The sequence below is a fragment of the Mobula birostris genome, chromosome 20 (assembly GCF_030028105.1).
Source record: "Mobula birostris isolate sMobBir1 chromosome 20, sMobBir1.hap1, whole genome shotgun sequence".
In the NCBI taxonomy this organism is placed as follows: Eukaryota; Metazoa; Chordata; class Chondrichthyes; order Myliobatiformes; family Myliobatidae; genus Mobula; species Mobula birostris.
This window is the reverse complement of record NC_092389.1, coordinates 59369788-59388038: the sequence shown is the minus strand read 5'-3', so window position 1 is coordinate 59388038 and position 18251 is coordinate 59369788. Positions and strand designations below refer to the sequence as shown.

The 18251-nt window shown below is 45.4% G+C and overlaps 2 protein-coding genes across 2 annotated transcripts in view; one reads left to right on the top strand and one right to left on the bottom strand.

Moving 5' to 3' along the window:
* Positions 1–6776, bottom strand: part of LOC140185371 (zinc-binding protein A33-like) — a 36980-nt gene extending 30204 nt beyond the window's left edge. Inside the window, exons 1-5 of the mRNA XM_072238754.1 lie at positions 4299–6776; positions 2475–2570; positions 1833–2066; positions 384–406; positions 178–296 (exon numbers count right to left, since the gene is read on the bottom strand). Coding sequence (XP_072094855.1) covers positions 178–296; positions 384–406; positions 1833–2066; positions 2475–2570; positions 4299–4709 — 883 coding nt within the window. The 5' untranslated portion in view covers positions 4710–6776. The remainder of the gene's footprint in view (positions 1–177; positions 297–383; positions 407–1832; positions 2067–2474; positions 2571–4298) is intronic.
* A 557-nt stretch (positions 6777–7333) lies between these two features.
* LOC140185353 (uncharacterized) lies at positions 7334–17709 on the top strand. The gene is made up of 2 exons (XM_072238736.1): positions 7334–7663; positions 16765–17709. The coding sequence occupies exons 1-2, from the start codon at positions 7589–7591 to the stop codon at positions 17518–17520; spliced, it is 831 nt and encodes a 276-aa protein (XP_072094837.1). The 5' UTR covers positions 7334–7588; the 3' UTR covers positions 17521–17709.
* The last annotated feature ends 542 nt before the right edge of the window (positions 17710–18251 follow it).

The following is an 18251-nucleotide window of genomic DNA, read 5'->3' as shown; positions in this document are numbered from 1 at the left end:
TGTTCAGGGGTCTGACATCTCCAGCTGACCATGTGACAGTGACGCCCCCCCTCCCCCCTTGCCAGTCGGTGGGGTTGACTTCAGTTCCCCTTCAGTCATTATTACAGCCAATCTTTGCCTTAAATAATAACAACTGTGTTTCATAAACAAGGTGAAATGAATCTTTGTAAATTTTACCTCGATTAATGGCATCAAGTGCTTCTCTTAGCACTGTGTTCAACAAATAGGGGTGAACAAATTTTTCCACTGGTAGGGTCTCATCTGTCACTGAATATTCCTGGACATCATCATTAATCCTGTAAATAATAAACTGATGGTGATAAACTGCTATTCTGAACTATTTTACAAATCCATACAGGGTTTCAGTGAAGAGGATGTCCTACCTCCTGTTCCTACTAGTTTCCACCTGAAATAAATAAAAACACAAATCTGATTAGACTTGGACTTACCATCTACATCCTGAATTTTATCCAAATCATTACAAGGTGTTGAAAATTCCCTCTCCCACAGTCACTCACACACACACAAACAACACAGAACCACGAGGAAAATTACAGGTAATGTTTCTGAAAATTAGATCATTACTGAGAGGATGAAACTTACAGGAAAGACAGGACGGGTTGCGCATTTTCATCTGGATAAGACATCAGGGTGATAAGATGGAGCAATTGAAGATCAATGATGGATTTGATTGTGTGCATGTGGAGAAAGTATATCTATTTATGGGCAGATGAAATTCCAGATGGATCTTAAAAAATCCCATAAGAAATTTAGTGAAGAGCACGTGGAACTCACAAGCACAGGAGTGATTGAAGCAGAACAGCAGAGATTGAATGTCATGGGGAAACTGGATGAACACGAGGGACCAGGGAGTTCGGGCACTGTTGCTGGGTGTGGTGAGTAGGTGGGAGGAGGTTTGTTTAGCAGGGAAGCAGATCGGAGAAAATGGACCGAATGGCCTGTTTATGATGGAGAATGGGATATTATCCTGTATGAAGTTTATCCGAGAAAGTAAAGAAACAGTGAATGTTTCCCTAATCTGATGGAAACCGGATATTGAGGATAAGTCTGATGTGTGGGTCACATTCTTTGTTCTCAGTGATTGACAGAGAGACCCTCACACCCACCACATCAGACACACTCACAGCCTGTGATTGGAACTGGGTGTTAATGTGAGAGTTAGAGGATATTTAACAGGTAATTAAGGACACAGTCTGCAACTCTGTGTTATTTTCAGAGCAAATAATTTCAGAGCAGATTACATTCTGTCCTGGAATGTACAGAAGTTGTGGAAGTCCAGTTCTGGGACAGCAACAACTCTGAATAGTTTCATCAATTGTCTGGTGAGAAACAGTTTACTGCCATTTGTAAATGCTGTGTGTAGGAGCAATGCACCTGTTTTCTGTCTGCAGTGTATTCTGTGTTACGTGTTTATTATGGTAACACGTCATGTGAGTGGGGGCGTGGGAAAAGCGAACCGAATAAGTTACATATTCGAACTTTGTTCTCAAAAGTTTTGAGCTGGGGACGGACGGATATCATATCTTTGTTGAACGATATGTTGCAGCTTAACTTACGATTTATAATACTTAAGATTCATCGCTTCTAGATTGTATGTTGCTTATAGAGGATCGAATACATATCTTAGACATTTTGGAACGTCATCATTGGAGTGATTGGAGGGTGCGTCATTCAAGTATAACAATCTGTGTGAGGTTGCCTGCAGCGGCAATTGATTTGTTAGAACTGGTCACTGTGCTGTGTTTATTTCAAATATACCACTGTTCATTTCGTGCTCTTTGACAGGAACAAATTGAAATATAATCCCTCACCTTGAGAAATATCACACTGTCTTTTTGATCCATCTGTTCCTTTAACTTTGAGATTTCCTCCTGAATCCACCCGATATTCTCTTGAATCTCTCGAATATTTTTTTCCATTCGATTTAGAATCCTCTCCTCTTCCTCCCTGAGATCCCTGAGTAAGCTCTGCTCTTTCTCAGTGATAATCTGGCGCAGTTCTGCAAACTGAGACGTGATGTGGGTCTGAACGCTGTGTGACTGTTCCTATCGAATGAAAGGTGAAGATTAATTTACTATATTGCTGTCTGTATTTCCTGATGACGTTAAGGTGACCATTCGGTCCATTAAAGTTCATGCTTCTGAATCATTCCCGTCAACCCCATTCCCTCACGTTTTCCTGAAACCTCCCTCATTGACCTATTAACTCCTACCTGATTCACATACAACTTCCCCCACCTTCACAGGGTTAATTGTAATTAACCATTCATCCAGCATGTCCTTGGGATGTGTCTGAAACTGTCGTGGTCACAGGAAGAGCATGCAAACTCCACACGGACAGTACCAGAGGTCAAGATCGAACCCGAGTCACTAGAGCTGCGATACTCTGCTATTCTGCATTAAAGGGAGCAAAACTATACAGTAATATCAGAAAATCCGCTCAGGAAGCCTCACCCGAACTCCGGAAATCTTCTCTTTCTGTTGCTGCTCCTTTTCCTGGAAGTCTGATTTCTTTTTTGTGAGAGAGTCTAAGGAAGATTTTAGCTGATCCTGAAAGTCAGAGAGCGTAAGAAATAGAAAAAAGGGAGAACAAAAGAAACAGGGGATCAAACGCGATTACCGCACACAAAATGCCAGAGGAACTCAGCATCTACAGTGGCATGCAAAAGTTTGGGCACCCCGGTCAAAATTTCTTTTACTGAGAATAGCTAAGCGAGTAAAAGATGAACTGATTTCCAAAATGCATAAAGTTAAAGATGACAGATTTCTTTAATGTTCTAAGCAAATATGTTTTTTTTATTTCCATATTTTGCGGTTTCAAAATAACAATAACATTGCGGCCTAGAAGTTCTATTTTAACTTCATCAGTCCACAGGACTTGTTTCCAAAATGCATCAGGCTTGTTTGGATGTTCTTTGAACTCTTCAAATAGAACTTTTTGGCCACAATGAGCAAAGGTATGTTGGAGCAAAAGAGGGTGCAGGATTTCATGAAAAGAATCCCTCTCCAACTGTTCAGCACGGGGGTGGACTGATCATGTTTTGGGCTTGTGTTGCAGCCAGTGGTCTGGGGAACATTTACTGGTAGAGGGAAAAATGAATTTAATTAAATACCAGCAAATTCTGGAAGCAAATGTCACACCGTCTGTAAAAAAGCTGAAAAGAGGATGGCTTGTACAACAGGATAATGAACCTAAACACACCTCAAAATCCACAATGGACTACCTCAAGAGGCGCAAGCTGAAGATTTTGCCATGGCCCTCACAGTTCCCCCGACCAAAACATCATCAAGAATCTGTGGATAGAACTCAAAAGAGCAGTGCATGCAAGACGGCCCAAGAATCTCACAGAACTTGAAGCCTTTTGCAAGGTAGAATGTGCAAAAATCAACCAAACATGAAATGAAAAACTCAGCTGGCTACAGAAAGTGTTTACAAGCTGTGATACTTGTCAAAGGGGGTGTTAGTAAGTACTGCCCATGCAGGGTGCCCAAACTTTTGCTTCGGGCCCTTTTCCTTTTTTGTTATTTTGAAACTGTAAAAGATGGAAATAAAAACATTTATTGCTTAAAATATTAAAGAAATGTGTCATCTTTAACTTCATGCCTTTTCAAAATTTGTTCATTTTTACTCGCTTAGCTATTCACAGGAACAGAAATTTTGACCAGGAGTGCCCAAAATTTGCAAGCCACTGTATCCAGGGCAAAAAAACAGTCGACGTTTCGGGATGAGATCCTTCACTAGGACTGGGAAGGAATGGGGCAGAAGCCAGAATAAAAAGGTTGGGGATGAGAACCAGCTGACAGGTGACGGGTGAGACAACGTGAGGGGGAACGTGGGGGAGGGTGGTGAAGTGAGAAGCTGAGAGGGGACAGGTGGAAGAGGCAAAGAGCTGAAGAAGGAGGAAACTAACACGAGAGGACAATTGGCCATGGAAGTAAAGGGAGGAATTCGGTCTGTTTGGGCCCCTGAATGGTGACGAGGGAGGAGGTGTGGGAGTCAGGTGTATCACCTGTCCCGTTTACAGGTATCGGTGTCAGGAGGGAGATCAGTTGGACGGAGCGAGTGGATAAGGGAGTTACATAGAGAGCTATCTCTACGGAGAGCGGAGAGTTGTGGAAGTGACATGGCGGTGGGATGTGCTTGGTGATAGAATCGCGTTGGAGATGGTGAAAGATGCGGAGAATGATATGTTAGTTATGGAGGCTCGTGTGTTTGTAGGTAGCACTTTGGAGATTCAGTTGACGATGGGGTTAGTATCAAATTCAGGTTAGTTTTACCTTGTAGATTTTAACAGCTTCTTTAATCGGCAGGAAGCGGTGCTCTCTGTGTTCCTGCGCAACTGCACAGATCAGACAGATCAGTGTCTTGTCCGTTTCACAGAACAGCTTCAGTTCTTCCTCATGTTCCTCGCAGTGAAGTTTACTTTCCTTCCCTTTCGGATTCAGGTTTAAATTTCGAATTTTTTCAACCAGATTTGCCAAGGCCCGATTGACCCTGAGGGTGCGGTCAGCAATCTCCTCTCTACATTCCGGGCAGGAGTTTCTCTCCTCCCTTTCCCAACACCGTGTGATACAAGAGCGACAGAAGTTGTGCGCGCACTCCAGCGACACCGGATCTGTGAAGAAATCCAGGCAGACGGGGCAAATTGCCTCCTCGCTCAAACTCTCGACCTGTCCTTTCGAAGCCATGTTAACTCCTGGCACTTCCTGATTCAGAACGCTGCCGATCCCCTGCAGTACCGCGATTGTCCACTACAGGCGCTGCAGACTCAGCGAATGAACATTACGTTACTGCCTGTGATTTCCACACCAGGGTGAGATCGGAAACACATAAACTGGTCGGAAATAAACACTTGGCCATGGACTGCCCAAGCCCGGCTGCAAAAGGAGGATGGTGGGCATGGGGCTAGTAATCCCAGTGCGACAGATACTTCAGGGAACGCTGGAGAGCTGCTGTTGGCCTGTGCCCCAGTAGGCGTGATGGGCGAAGGAAGAAGCAGAACAGAAATGAAGCCGGAGAGAAGAGCCTGGTTCAGTCTGAGGCAGGACTGAAAGGGGCAAGTTCTGAAAAGAGAGGCACAAGAGACTGCAGATGCTGGAATCTCGAGTCAGAAATATGATGCTGAAGGAGCTGAGGGGGTCAGGCAGCATCTGTGGAGGGGAATGTAAAATCGACTTTCCGGGTCGGGATCCTTCATCTGGACTGTCTCAACCCGAAATGCCTGACCTGATGAGTAATTCCAGCAGCTCCTTTTTATTGTTTCTCCAGGTCTAAAGAGAGTAAGGCTTGGGTGCAAAACGGTGGCAAATATTGAAAGCAACTATTAAATTAGTTAATGCCATGAAAATGGGGTTATGGAGAGCATATTGTGCTTTGAGGAGACAGATGAAGTGGTAATGACCGACCTGTGACTACAGGGGGAAAAAAGCACAGGACCGGACATTCTACGTCACAGGGAGCAAAACATTATTTTTTCGGTAACATCCTGATTTCAACAGCCCTTCGTGAGAGAAACTTCGTGATTTAACGCATGTCCATCCCGGCTGCAATGGAAGGCCCGGTCTCCCTGACTCAGCCCAGAAGTTGAATATTATTATGGTGACTAAAGTCCATATAGATATTCACAGGGATAAATCGTGCAGTGCCTTTACCCAGTGATTTTACATTCTTTGTCAGTGGGGTATTTAGTGCTATTTTACATTCGATAAAACCGATAGGACTGTTGTCGCTCATGTGCCCCCGGGGTGTTTCACTACGACAATAATTGAGAAGCTTCCTCAGCCAACCCGGCCCCTCCCTGTCCAGGAGCAGGGGGACCCTGTAGTTTCAATGGTGTCCCTGCAGCCTGGAAAGTGCCGGTCGGCAACATTCCTGTACGACAGGGGTTCCCAACATTTTCCATGCCATGGATCAATGTCATTAACCGTGGACCCCAGGTTGGGAACATCAGCTCTACGGACATCTCGATGTGATGACAGACCAACAGGCTTTGGGGGTCTTCCACCAAGATGATGATCTGCCAGCAGCACTTGATGTCCGTCTTTCTGTGTGTCCAGGGAACAGCCCGAAGATCAGTGACCCTTCTGTCACGCAGCTGCTGTGACACAGGCCCTTGCATCTTTCTCCACACATCTTCACCAGCCCACAGTCCGCAAAGAGCTGAGTGACCGTCTCGTCTCCACTGCAGTAATCTCGGGGCAGCGCGCTGTGGGAGTGATCTCCGGGCACGCAGCAAGGATCAGAAAGGGAGGCCCCTCTCGCCGCCAGACAGGTAAGGTCTTGGTGCCTGTTGGTGAGATCTGGTGATGAGGTATTCTGCCAGATGGTCTGGACTGTCTGCTCAGGGAACCACTCCACTGTGTCCATCCAGTCCTTCTCCTGCAGTAACTGCAGGACATTCCGTGCTGACCACTGTCTGATGTTTTTGTGGTCAAAGCTGCTGGTCTGAAAGAACTGTAACCAACATCATTATCACAAGGTTCACATGGAGAAGCTTCCTGACTGAGACAGACACAGTCTCACAGGGTATTTGCAGTGTAGGGGCAGGAATGATGTTTCTCCCCGGCTGGGGTGTGGAACCAGGGGTCACAGACTCAAAATCCGAAGTCACCTCGGCAGGACTGAGATGAGGAGAAATTTCCTCACACAGAGCGCGGTGAATCTTTTGAATTTTCTCCGCAAGGATTCTAAATTCAAACGACAAATTTCGGGGCTCGGCGAAGTTCGGAACGTTGAAGGAAAGTGGCGCTGAGGTCAAAGATCAGCCATGTTCTGAGTGAGGGGCAGAACAGCACAAGGGGCCGAATGGCAACGCCTGCTCCTGTTTCTTATTTTCTAAAGCACGAGTTTACCTTTGCGTCTTGTTCTCCCTTGGCCTTCAGCCTGTCGGATTGCACAGGGGAGCGGTGAGAGCTCCAGAGATCCATCAGCAGACGCTGAGGTTATTTCATGTTCTCGTTATTTATCGATATTTATTTATATTTGCATTTTCACAGTTTGTTACCTTCAGCACTCTGGTTGATCTTTCACTGCCTGATTTTGCTGTGGTTACTATTCTATACTTTTTCTAAGTATGTCTGCAGGAAAATGATTCTTGGGGTTGTACGTGGTGATTTATATGTACTCGGATAATAAAATTTACTTTTAAATTTGAGTTTCGGGGAACTTCCTTTGATTCTGAAAACGAACTGAGACTGACATCTCCAGCTCCCAGTAGCAGCCCGTTCTCTGACAAACTCTCAGCCAATCAGCGATCACTGCTGGGAGAAGGATGCTCTCATTGGCTGAGGGGTGTCAGTGGGCGGGACGCTGAGCGCTGGAAGCGGGCCGGAGTCCGGAACCGGGACCGAGTGAGGCCGGAGACTGGGAGCTGCGCCTCGGGTTTCGGCTGCAACACCGGCGGGTCCTGAATCCTTTCGAAGGCAGAGCTGAAGAGACTGGCGGAGATTCCGTGAGATGTTTCAGCTACACGGAGGGCGCCCGGCCTTTCCCCGCCGAGGATCGGGGCCTGTTGTCTGGACTCGCCTCCTGCTGCTGGGAGACGGGAGCTGCCCCGCAGCGGCTGCCGATGGATCTCCGGAGCTCTCACCGCTCCCCTGTGCAATCCGAATGGCTGAAGGCCAAGGGAGAACAAGGCACAAAGGTAAACTCGTGCTTTAGAAAATAAGAAACAGGAGCAGACGTGGTAATTCGGCCCGTTGCGCCTGTCCTACCCTTTCCTCAGAATACAGCCGATCTTTGACCTCAGCGCCACTTTCCTGCAACGTCCCCAGCATCGCAGAGCCCTTAAATTTGGCCTTTTGAATTTAGAAAACTTGTGAAGAAAATTCCAAATATTCACCACAATCTGAGTGAGGAAATTTCTCCGCACCCTGTCAAAACCCTGTGAAACTGTGTCTGTCTCAGTCAGACCACCTCTCATTTCTCTAGTTTTGAGACAGGCCCAGTCAGTGTAATCTCCCTGAGGACACTACCACATCCCTGAAATCAATCTGGGAAAATCCTTCATTCCCTTTATCCCATAGACTGTCTCTGGGAAGGAGACCAGACCTGTGTACAGTGTTCCATGTTGGCCCTCAACAGGACCCCACATACCTTCAGAGGAGATCTTTATTCTTGTATTAGACCATGAGACCATTTTCCCTATCATGTCTGTTTAACCATTTCATCATGACTGATCAATTTTTCCTGTCTGCAGCTACAGTATCTCCTGCCGCACCCTCCACCCCGTATCCCGTCATGCCCTGACCAATCAAAAATCAATCAACCTCTGTCTTCAATATACATAATGACTTGGCCTCCCAAGCTGCCTTGGGCAAAGATTTCCACAGACTCAGTTCTCTCTGCTGCAGAAATTCCTCCTCATCTCCGCTCCAAAAGGAACCCCTCTATATTGAGGCTATGTCCTCTGGTCTTCGACCCGCCCACCAGAGGAAACACCTTCTCCACATTCACTCCATCACAGTCCTTCAGTATTCAATAGGTTTCAATTAGGGTACCCTTCAGTCTTCTGAATTCCAGTGAATTCAGGCCCAGAGCCATCGAGCAATTTTCATATAACAAGCCATTTAATCCTGGAATCATTTTCATGAACCGCATTTGAACCCTTTCCAGTTTCAGCTCACCCTTTCCAAGATAAGGGACACAAAACTGCTCTCAGTACTCCAAGTGAGCCTCACCAGTGCTTTATAAAGACTCAACATTACATCTTTGCATTTGTAGTCTCGTCCTCTTCAAATGAATGGTGACAACACATATGCCTTCCTCACCACAGCCTCCTGCAAATTAACCTTCAGGGAGTCCTGCACAGGGACTCCCAAATCCCTTTGCATCTCAGTTTTTGAATTTTCTCTCCATTTAGAAAATAGTCCATTAGACAATAGCTGCAGGAGTAGGCCATTCGGCCCTTCGAGTCAGCACCGCCATTCACTGTGATCATGGCTGATCATCCACTATCGGTATCCAGTTCCTACCTTATCCCCATAACCTTTGATTCCACTATCTTTAAGAGCTCTATCCATCTCTTTTTTGAAAGCATCCAGAGACTTGGCCTTCTGGGGCAGAGCATTCCATTTATCCACAACTCTCTGGGTGAAAAAGTTTGTCCTCAACTCCGTTCTAAATGGCCTACCCCTAATTCTTAATCCGTGGCCTCTTGGTTCTGGACTCACCCATCAGCGGGAACATGCTTCCTGCCTGCAGCGTATCCAATCCCTTAATAATCGTATATGTTTCAATAAGATCCCCTCTCAGCTTTCTAAATTCCAGAGAATACAAGCCCAGTCGCTCCAATCTTTCAACATATGACAGTCCCGGCATCCCGGGAATTAACCTTGTGAACCCACGCTGCACTCCCTCAATAGCAAGAATGTCCTTCCTCAAATTTGGAGACCAAAACTGTACATAGTACTCCAGGTGTGGTCTCACTGGGGCCCTGTACAGCTGCAGAAGGACCTCTTTGCTCTTATACTCAATTCCCCTTGTTATGAAGGAGAGCATGCCATTAGCTTTCTTCACTGCCTGCTGTACTTGCATGCTTGCTTTCAGTGACTGATGTACAAGAACACCTCGATCTCGTTGTGCTTCCCCTTTTCCTAACTTGACTCCATTTAGATAATAATCTGCCTTCCCGTTCTTACCACCAAAGTGGATAACCTCACATTTATCCACATTAAACTGCATCTGCCCACTCACCCAGCCTGTCCAAATCACCTTGCATTCTCATAACATCCTCCTCACATTTCACACTGCCACCCAGCTTTGTGTCATCGGAAAATTTGCTAATGTTACTTTTAATTCCCTCATCTAAATCATTAATATATATTGTGAACAGCTGCAGTCCCAGCACTGAACCCTGCAGTACCCCACTGGTCACCGCCTGCCATTCCGAAAGGGACCCGTTAATCGCTACTAGTTGTTTTCTGTCAGCCAGCCAATTTTCAATCCATGTCAGTACTCTGCCCCCAATACCATGTGCCCTAATTTTGCCCACTAATCTCCTATGTGGAACTTTATCAAAGGCTCTCTGAAAGTCCAGGTACAGTATAAGAACCATAAGACACAAGAGCAAAATTAGGCCATTTGGCCCATCGAGTCTGCTCCACCATTCAATCATGGCTGATCCTTTTTTAAAATCTCCTCCTCAATCCCAGAACCTGGCCTTCTGTCTGTAACCTTTGCTGTCATGTCCAAACAAGAAGCTGTCAATCTCTGCATTAAATACACCCAACGACCTGGCCTTCACAGCTTCATGTGGCAACAAATTCCACAAATTCACCACCCTTTGCTGAAAGAAATTTCTTCGCATCTCTGTTTTGAAAGGGTGCCCCTCTATTCTGAGGCTGTGCCCTCTTGTCCTGGACACTCCCAGCATGGGAAACATCCTTTCTATATCTACTGTCTTGGCCTTTCAACATTCTAAAGGTTTCAATGAGATCCCCCCCCACACCTCATCCTTCTGAATTCCCGCAAGTACAGACCCAGAACCATCAAACATTCCTCGTATGATAACCCTTTCATTCCTGGAATCATCCTTGTGAACCTCCTCTAGACCTTCTCCAATGCCAGCACATCTTTTCTCAGATGAGGGGGCCAAAAATGTTCACAATACTCAAGGTGAGGCCTCACCAGTGCCTTATAAATCCTCAGCATCACCTCCTTGCTCTAGTATTCTAGACCTCTTGAAATGAATGCTCAGATGGCATTTGCCTTCCTCATCACCGAACCAACTCAACCTGCAAGTTAACCTTCAGGGTGTTCTGCACAAGGACTCCCAAGTCCAAGTGCAGCTCAGATTCTTGGATTTTATCCCCATTTAGAAAATATTCCACACGTTTATTTCTACTGCCAAAGTGCCTGACCAGGTATTTTACAACATTGTATTTAATTTGCCACTTTCTTGCCCATTCTCCCAATCTGTCTAAGTCCTTCTGCATCCTACCTGATTCCTCAACAGTACCAGCCCCTCCACCAATCTCCGTGTCATCTGCAAACTTGGAAACAAAGCCATCTATTCCATCATCTAAATCATTAATATACAGAATAAAATAAGTGGTCTCAAAACCGACCCCTGCGGAGCACCACTAGTCACTGGCAGCCAACCAGAAACTGATCTTTTTATTCCCACTTGCTGCCTCCTACCAATCAGCCAATGCTCCAACCATGTTAGTAACTTTACTGTTATACCATAGGCTCTTAACTTGGTAAGCAGCCTCATGTGTGGCACCTTGTCAAAGGCCTTCTGGAAGTCCCAATACACAACATCCACTGCATCCCCTTTATCTATCCTACTTGTAATCTCCTTAAAGAATTCCAACAGTTTTGTCAGGTAAGATTTTCCCTGAAGGAAACCATTCTGACTTTGTACCATCTTGTCCTGTGTCACCAAGTACTCTATCAGCTCATCCTTAACAATTGACTCTAACATTTTCCCAACCACTGAGGCCAGGCTAACTGGTCTATAATTTCCTTTCTGCTGCCTTCCTCCTGTCTTGAAGAGTGGAGTAACATGTGCAATTTTCCAGTCCTCTGGCACCATGCCAGAGTCCATTGATTTTTGAGAGATCACTTCTAATTCCACAACAATCTCTGGTGCTACCTCTTTCAGAACCCTAGGGTGCAGTTCCTCTGGTCCGGGAGACTTGCGTACCTTTAGGTCTTTCAGCTTTTTGAGCAGCTTTTCTCTTGAAACAGCAACTGCACCCACTTCTCTTCCTTCACACATTACAACATCAGGCACACTGCTAGTGTCTTCCACAGTGAAAACTGACACAAAATACTCATTTAGTTCATCAGCCATCTCCTTGTCCCCTGTTATTATTTCTCCTGCCTCATTTTCTAGCGGTCCTATGTCCACTGTCATTTCTCTTTTGTTTTTAACATACTTGAGAAAACTCTTCCTCTCCACTTTGTTATCATTTGCTAGTTTGGTTTCAGATTTCATCTTTTCCCTTCTAATTATTTTTTAATTGCTCTCTGTAGGTTTTTAAAACTGTTCCAATTGTCTACCTTCCCACTAACCTTTGCTTTGTTGGGGGGCCTGTATATATCTGCCATCAATGTCCTTTTAACCTTGCAGTTTCTTAACTCAATCTACAATGATTCAACATCTTCTGACTCCATGTCTCATTTTCCACTGATTTGTTGTCATTCTTTACCGGTAGAGCCACATCACCCCCTCTGCCAACCTTCCAATATAACGTGTAAACTGGGACATTCTGCTCCCAACTATAACCATCCTTCAGCCACCATTCAGTGATGGCCACAACATCACACCGGGCAATCTGTAATATTGCAACAAGATCATCCACCTTACTTCCTATACTACGTGCATTTAGATACAGCACCTTGAGTACTGTATCCTTTCTGATTTTGCATCCCTAATGGTTTGTTGGCTGCATCTAAGTCCCAACACCTGCCTGTCCTTCCTGACAGTCTGACTGCACGCTGCTTTCACTTGTTTACCACCCATCTTAATCTGAGTCTTTTCACTCCGATTCCCACCCCGCCCTGCCAAGTCAGTTTACACCCTCCCCAACAGCTCCGACAAATAGAAACCATAGAAAAACTACAGCACAGAAACAGGCCTTTTGGCCCTTCTTGGCTGTGCCAAACCATTTTCTGCCTAGTCCCACTGACCTGCACATGGACCATATCCCTCCATACACCTCCCATCTGTGTATCTATCCAAAAAATTCTTAAATGTTAAAAAAGAACCCGCATTTACCACCTCGTCTGGCAGCTCATTCCATACCCCCACCACTCTCTGTGTGAAGAAGCCCCCAATAATGTTCCCTTTAAACTTTTCCCCCCTCACCCTTAACCCATCTCCTCTGTTTTTTTTCTCCCTGTGCCTCAGTGGAAAAAGCCTGCTTGCATTCACTCTATCTATACCCATCATAATTTTATACACCTCTATCAAATCTCCCCTCATTCTTCTACGCTCCAGGGAATAAAGTCCCAACCTATTCAACCTTTCTCTGTAACTGAGTTTTTCAAGTCCTGGCAACATCCTTGTAAACCTTCTCTGCACTCTTTCAACCTTATTTATATCCTTCTGTAAATTGGTGACCAAAACTGAACATAATACTCCAGATTCGGCCTCACCAATGCCTTATACAACCTCATCATAACATTCCAGCTCTTATACTCAATAATTTGATTAATAAATGCCAATGTACCAAAAGCTCTCTTTATGACCCTATCTACCTATGACGCCACTTTTAGGGAATTTTGTATCTGTATTCCCAGATCCCTCTGTTCTACTGTACTCCTCAGTGCCTTACCATTAACCCTGTATGTTCTACCTTGGTTTGTCCTTCCAACGTGCAATACCTCACACTTGTCTGTATTAAGCTCCATCTGCCATTTTTCAGCCCATTTTTCCAGCTGTTCCAAGTCCCTCTGCAGGCTCTGAAAACCTTCCTCACTGTCTACTACACCTCCAATCTTTGTATCATCAGCAAATTTGCTGATCCAATTTACCACATTATCATCCAGATCATTGATATAGATGACAAATAACAATGGACCCAGCACTGATCCCTGTGGCACACCACTAGTCACAGGCCTCCACTCGGAGAAGCAATTCTCTACCACCACTCTCTGGCTTCTTCCATCGAGCGAATATCTAATCCAATTTACCACCTCTCCATGTATACCTAGCGACTGAATTTTCCTAACTAACCTCCCATGCGGGACCTTGTCAAAGGCCTTACTGAAGTCCATGTAGAGGATATCCACTGCCTTCCCTTCATCCACTTTCCTGGTAACCTCCTTGAAAAACACCAATAGATTGGTCAAACATGACCTACCACGCACAAAGCCATGTTGACTCTCCCTAATAAGTCCCTGTCTATCCAAATGCTTGTAGATTCTGTCTCTGAGTACTCCTTCCAATAACTTACCTACTACCGACGCTAAACTTACCGGCCTATAATTACCCGGATTACTTTTCGATGCTTTTTTAAACAACGGAACAACATGAGCTACTCTCCAATCCTCCGGCACCTCACCTGTAGACAGCGACATTTTAAATATTTCTGCCAGGGCCCCTGCAATTTCAACACTAGTCTCCTTCAAAGTCCAAGGGAACACCCTGTCAGGTCCTGAGGATTTATCCACTTTAATTTTCCTCAAGACAGCAAGCACCTCCTCCTTTTCAATCTGTACAGTTTCCATGATCTCACTACTTGTTTCCCTTAATTCCATAGACTTCATGCCAGCTTCCTTAGTAAATACAGACGCAAAAAAGCGATTTAAGATCTCCCCCATTTCCTTTGGTTCCACACATAAAAGACCACTCTGATCTTCAAGAGGACCAATTTTATCCCTTACAATCCTTTTGCTCTTAATATACCTGTAAAAGCTCTTTGGATTATCCTTCACTTTGACTGCCAAGGCAACTTCATGTCTTCTTTTAGCCCTCCTGATTTCTTTCTTAAGTATTTTCTTGCACTTCTTATACTCCTCAAGCACCTTATTTACTCCCTGTTTCCTATACATGTCATACAACTCCCTCTTCTTCTTTATCAGAGTTGCAATATCCCTTGAGAACCAACGTTCCTTATTCCTATTCATTTTGCTTTTAATCCTGACAGGAACATACAAACTCTGCACTCTCAAAATTTCTCCTTTTAAGGCTTCCCACCTACCAATCACATCCTTGCCAGAGAACAACCTGTCCCAATCCACACTTTTTCGATCCTTTCTCATTTCTTCAAATTTGGCCTTCTTCCAGTTCAGAAACTCAACGCTAGGACCAGATCTATCCTTGTCCATGATCAAGTTGAAACTAATGGTGTTATGATCACTGGAACCAAACCGCTCCCCTACACAGACTTCCGTCACCTGTCCTAACTCGTTTCCTAACAGGAGATCCAATAATGCATCCCCTCTAGTTGGTCCCTCTATATACTGATTTAGAAAACTTTCCTGAACATATTTTACAAACTCTAAACTATCTAGACCCCTAACAGTATGGGAGTCCCAATCAATGTATGGAAAATTAAAATCCCCTACCACAACAACTTTATGTTTCCTGCAGTTGTCTGCTATCTCTCTGCAGATTTACTCTTTCAATTCTCGTTGACTATTGGGTGGTCTGTAATACAATCCCCCTAATCTGGCCATACCTTTCCTGTTTCTCAGCTCCACCCATAAGGACTCAGTAGACAAGCCCTCTAATCTGTCCTGCCAGAGCACTGCTGTAATATTTTCCCGAACAAGCAATGCTACTCCCCCACCATTCATTCCTCTGCCTCGATCACATCTGAAACATTGGAACCCTGGAATATTAAGCTGCCAGTCCTGCCCCTCCTGTAGCCAAGTTTCACTAATTGCTATAACATCATAATTCCATGTGTCAATCCACGCCCTCAACTCATCCACCTTCCCCGCAATACTCCTAGCATTGAAATATATACACCGCAGAAGATTTTTACCACCACTCACAACCTTTCTATTAGCGGATTTGCTTGAACTTTTAACATTTATTTTCACCCCAGCCACACTGTCAGCTCTGGCACTCTGGTTCCCATCCCCCTGCAAATCTAGTTTAAAGCCTCCCCAATAGCATTAACAAATCTCCCTGAAAGGATATTGGTCCCCTTGTAGTTCAAGTGTAACCCGTCTCTCTTGTACAGGTCCCACCTGCCCCAGAAGAGGTCCCAATGATCCTGAAATCTGAAACCCTGCCCCCTACAGCATTTCCTTAGCCACTTGTTCATCCTCCAGAGCATCCTATTCCTACCCTCACTGGCACGTAGCACAGGTAGCAATCCTGAGATTACCACCCTTGAGCTCCTGCTTTTCAACTTCCTACCAAGCTCTCCATACTCACTCTCCAGGACTTCCTCACTCTTCCTTGCTATGTCATTGGTACCGATGTGCACCACAACATTTGGCTGATCACCCTCCCACTTCAGAATGTCATGCAAGCGATGAGAGACATCCTTGACCCTGGCACCCGGGAGGCAACAAACCATCCTGGATTCTCTGTCACGACCATAGAACCTCCTATCTGCACCGCTAACTATCGAGTCCCCTATCACTACCGCTGTCCTCTTTTTCCACCCTCCCTTCTGCACTGCAGAGCCAGACTCAGTGCCACAGATCCGGCTACTGCAGCTAGTCCCAGGTAAGTCATCCCCCCCCAACAGTATCCAATGCGGTGTACTTGTTGTTGAGGGGAATGGCCACCGGGGAACCCTGCTCTGCCTGCCCTTTCCTCTTCCCTCGCCTCATAGTGACCCAATTTCCTGTCCTCTGCTCCTTTGGCGTAACTACCTCCCTGTAGCTACTATCTCTACTCTCCTCATTGTCCTGAATGATCCGCAGGTATCCAGCTCCTGCTCCAGTTCCCTAACGCGGTTTGTTAGGAGCTGCAGCTGGATGCACTTCTTGCAGGTGTCGTTGTCAGGGACACCGGAGGGCTCCCTGACTTCCCACATCCTGCAAGAGGAGCATTCCAACATCCTGCCTGCCATTCTCTCTACTCCAACAATCTGAACAAAGAAACTTGCCAGAACCTACCCTGGCCTCTGCCTGTTCTCGCCGAAGCCTGTTGAGCCAAAGCCGTCCCACTCTGACTCAGTCCACTCCGGCGATGGCCGTTGTATATGGTGGTCTGCTTTTAAACCTTGGCACGCTACGTCACGCGCCTGCGCAGTGCAGACCCTTCTCCCCGAGCAGTGTTTAAAAAAAATGACTTTTTTTTACCCGATTTCTTCACTCTCTTCTTCCCAGCTGCTTGCTTCGACTGAAACCTATGACTGCGTTCCTCTACATGGTTCTAACTCCATAATCGACTTCACAGATGACACCACGGTGGTTGGCCTGATCAGAGGGGATGACAAGACGGGCTACAGAGACGAGGTCCAGCACATGGCCTCATGGTGTGCCGACAACAATCTGGCCCTTAACACCCAGGAGACAAAGGAGATAATTGTGGACTTCAGGCATGCTAAGAGTCACACTCACATCCCCATCTACATCAACGGAACTGTAATGGACCATGTATCAAGCTTAAAATTGCTTGGTGTCCACATTTCCGAGGATCTCACCTGGTCCCTGAACTCCGCCATCCTGATGAAAAAGGCGCAACAGCGCCTTTATTTCCTGTGGAGCATCAAGAAAGCTCACCTCTGTCCCAGGATACTGATGGACTTTTACCACTGTACCATTGAGAGCATAATCACCGAATGTATCTTAGTGTCGTATGGCAGTTGTACCGTTTCGGACCGCAAAGCACTCCAGCGTGTGGTGAAAACTGCCCAGCGGATTATCGGCACCCAATTGCTCACCGTTGAGAACATCTACCATAAACGCTGCCTGGGCAGAGTGAAAAGCATTATCAAGGATGCATCTCACCCTAACTATGGACTTTTTACTCTCCTCCCATCCGGTAGGCGCTCCAGGAGCCTCCACTCCCGCACCAGCAGACACAGGAAGAGCTTCTTCCCTGAGGCTGTGACACTGCTGAACCTCTCATCACAGCGCTAAGCAGTATTACATCCATGTTGTACTGTCTCAGTACTGTTATATTTGTGTGCTGTAGCACTTTTTTATTTGCAGCTATTTTGAAAATAACACTTCTTTGCATTTCTGGTCAGATGTTAACTGCATCTCATTGGCTTTGCATCTGTACTCGGCACAATGGCAATAAAGTTGATCTAATCCAATCTAATCTAATCAATTGTGGAGATTGCAGTTAATGTTAACACACTGGATTAAGTTGACTGGACAATGAAATGATCATCCTGTTGCAGTTGTGTAAGAGAACTGTTGGGAGCATCACAGGAAGAGTGTTTTTAGTTTTAGGAGGCTGGGATCTTATCACGCTGGGAAAATGGGATTGTTGGATTACGCAAATGCTCACTGTCACGTTCTCTGAAACACCATCTTCTCCCTATGACTAGTTGGTCTCAGGTTACACAGTTTAATAAAGTCAAAGCATTCTGTTATGCCTGAGAGTCTGTTGGTTCTCAGTTTATGAAGCAAAATTATCATGATCTGTTACCATTCTTACAGAAGAATCAAAGTATAGGTCAACTATGAATGTTGATGTAGCTGTTTGTTGTGCCTGAACTACAGGTAACGATAAATAAACAACTTACCAATCATTTATCAGTATATAAAATAGAATTACAGTGGGTGGAGGAAATTTGACTATGTAAAGTGTTCAATACCTTTTCGAATTTGATGAGTCTTAAAACAGGTTACTCTAGCAGTCA

Bases quoted from the DNA above. Each gene is read 5' to 3' on its own strand.
- LOC140185353 (XM_072238736.1), top strand. From the start codon at position 7,589: ATGGATCTCCGGAGCTCTCACCGCTCCCCTGTGCAATCCGAATGGCTG. The intron at 7,664-16,764 runs GTAAACTCGTGC...TCTTCTTCCCAG, and splicing joins AGGGAGAACAAGGCACAAAG to CTGCTTGCTTCGACTGAAAC.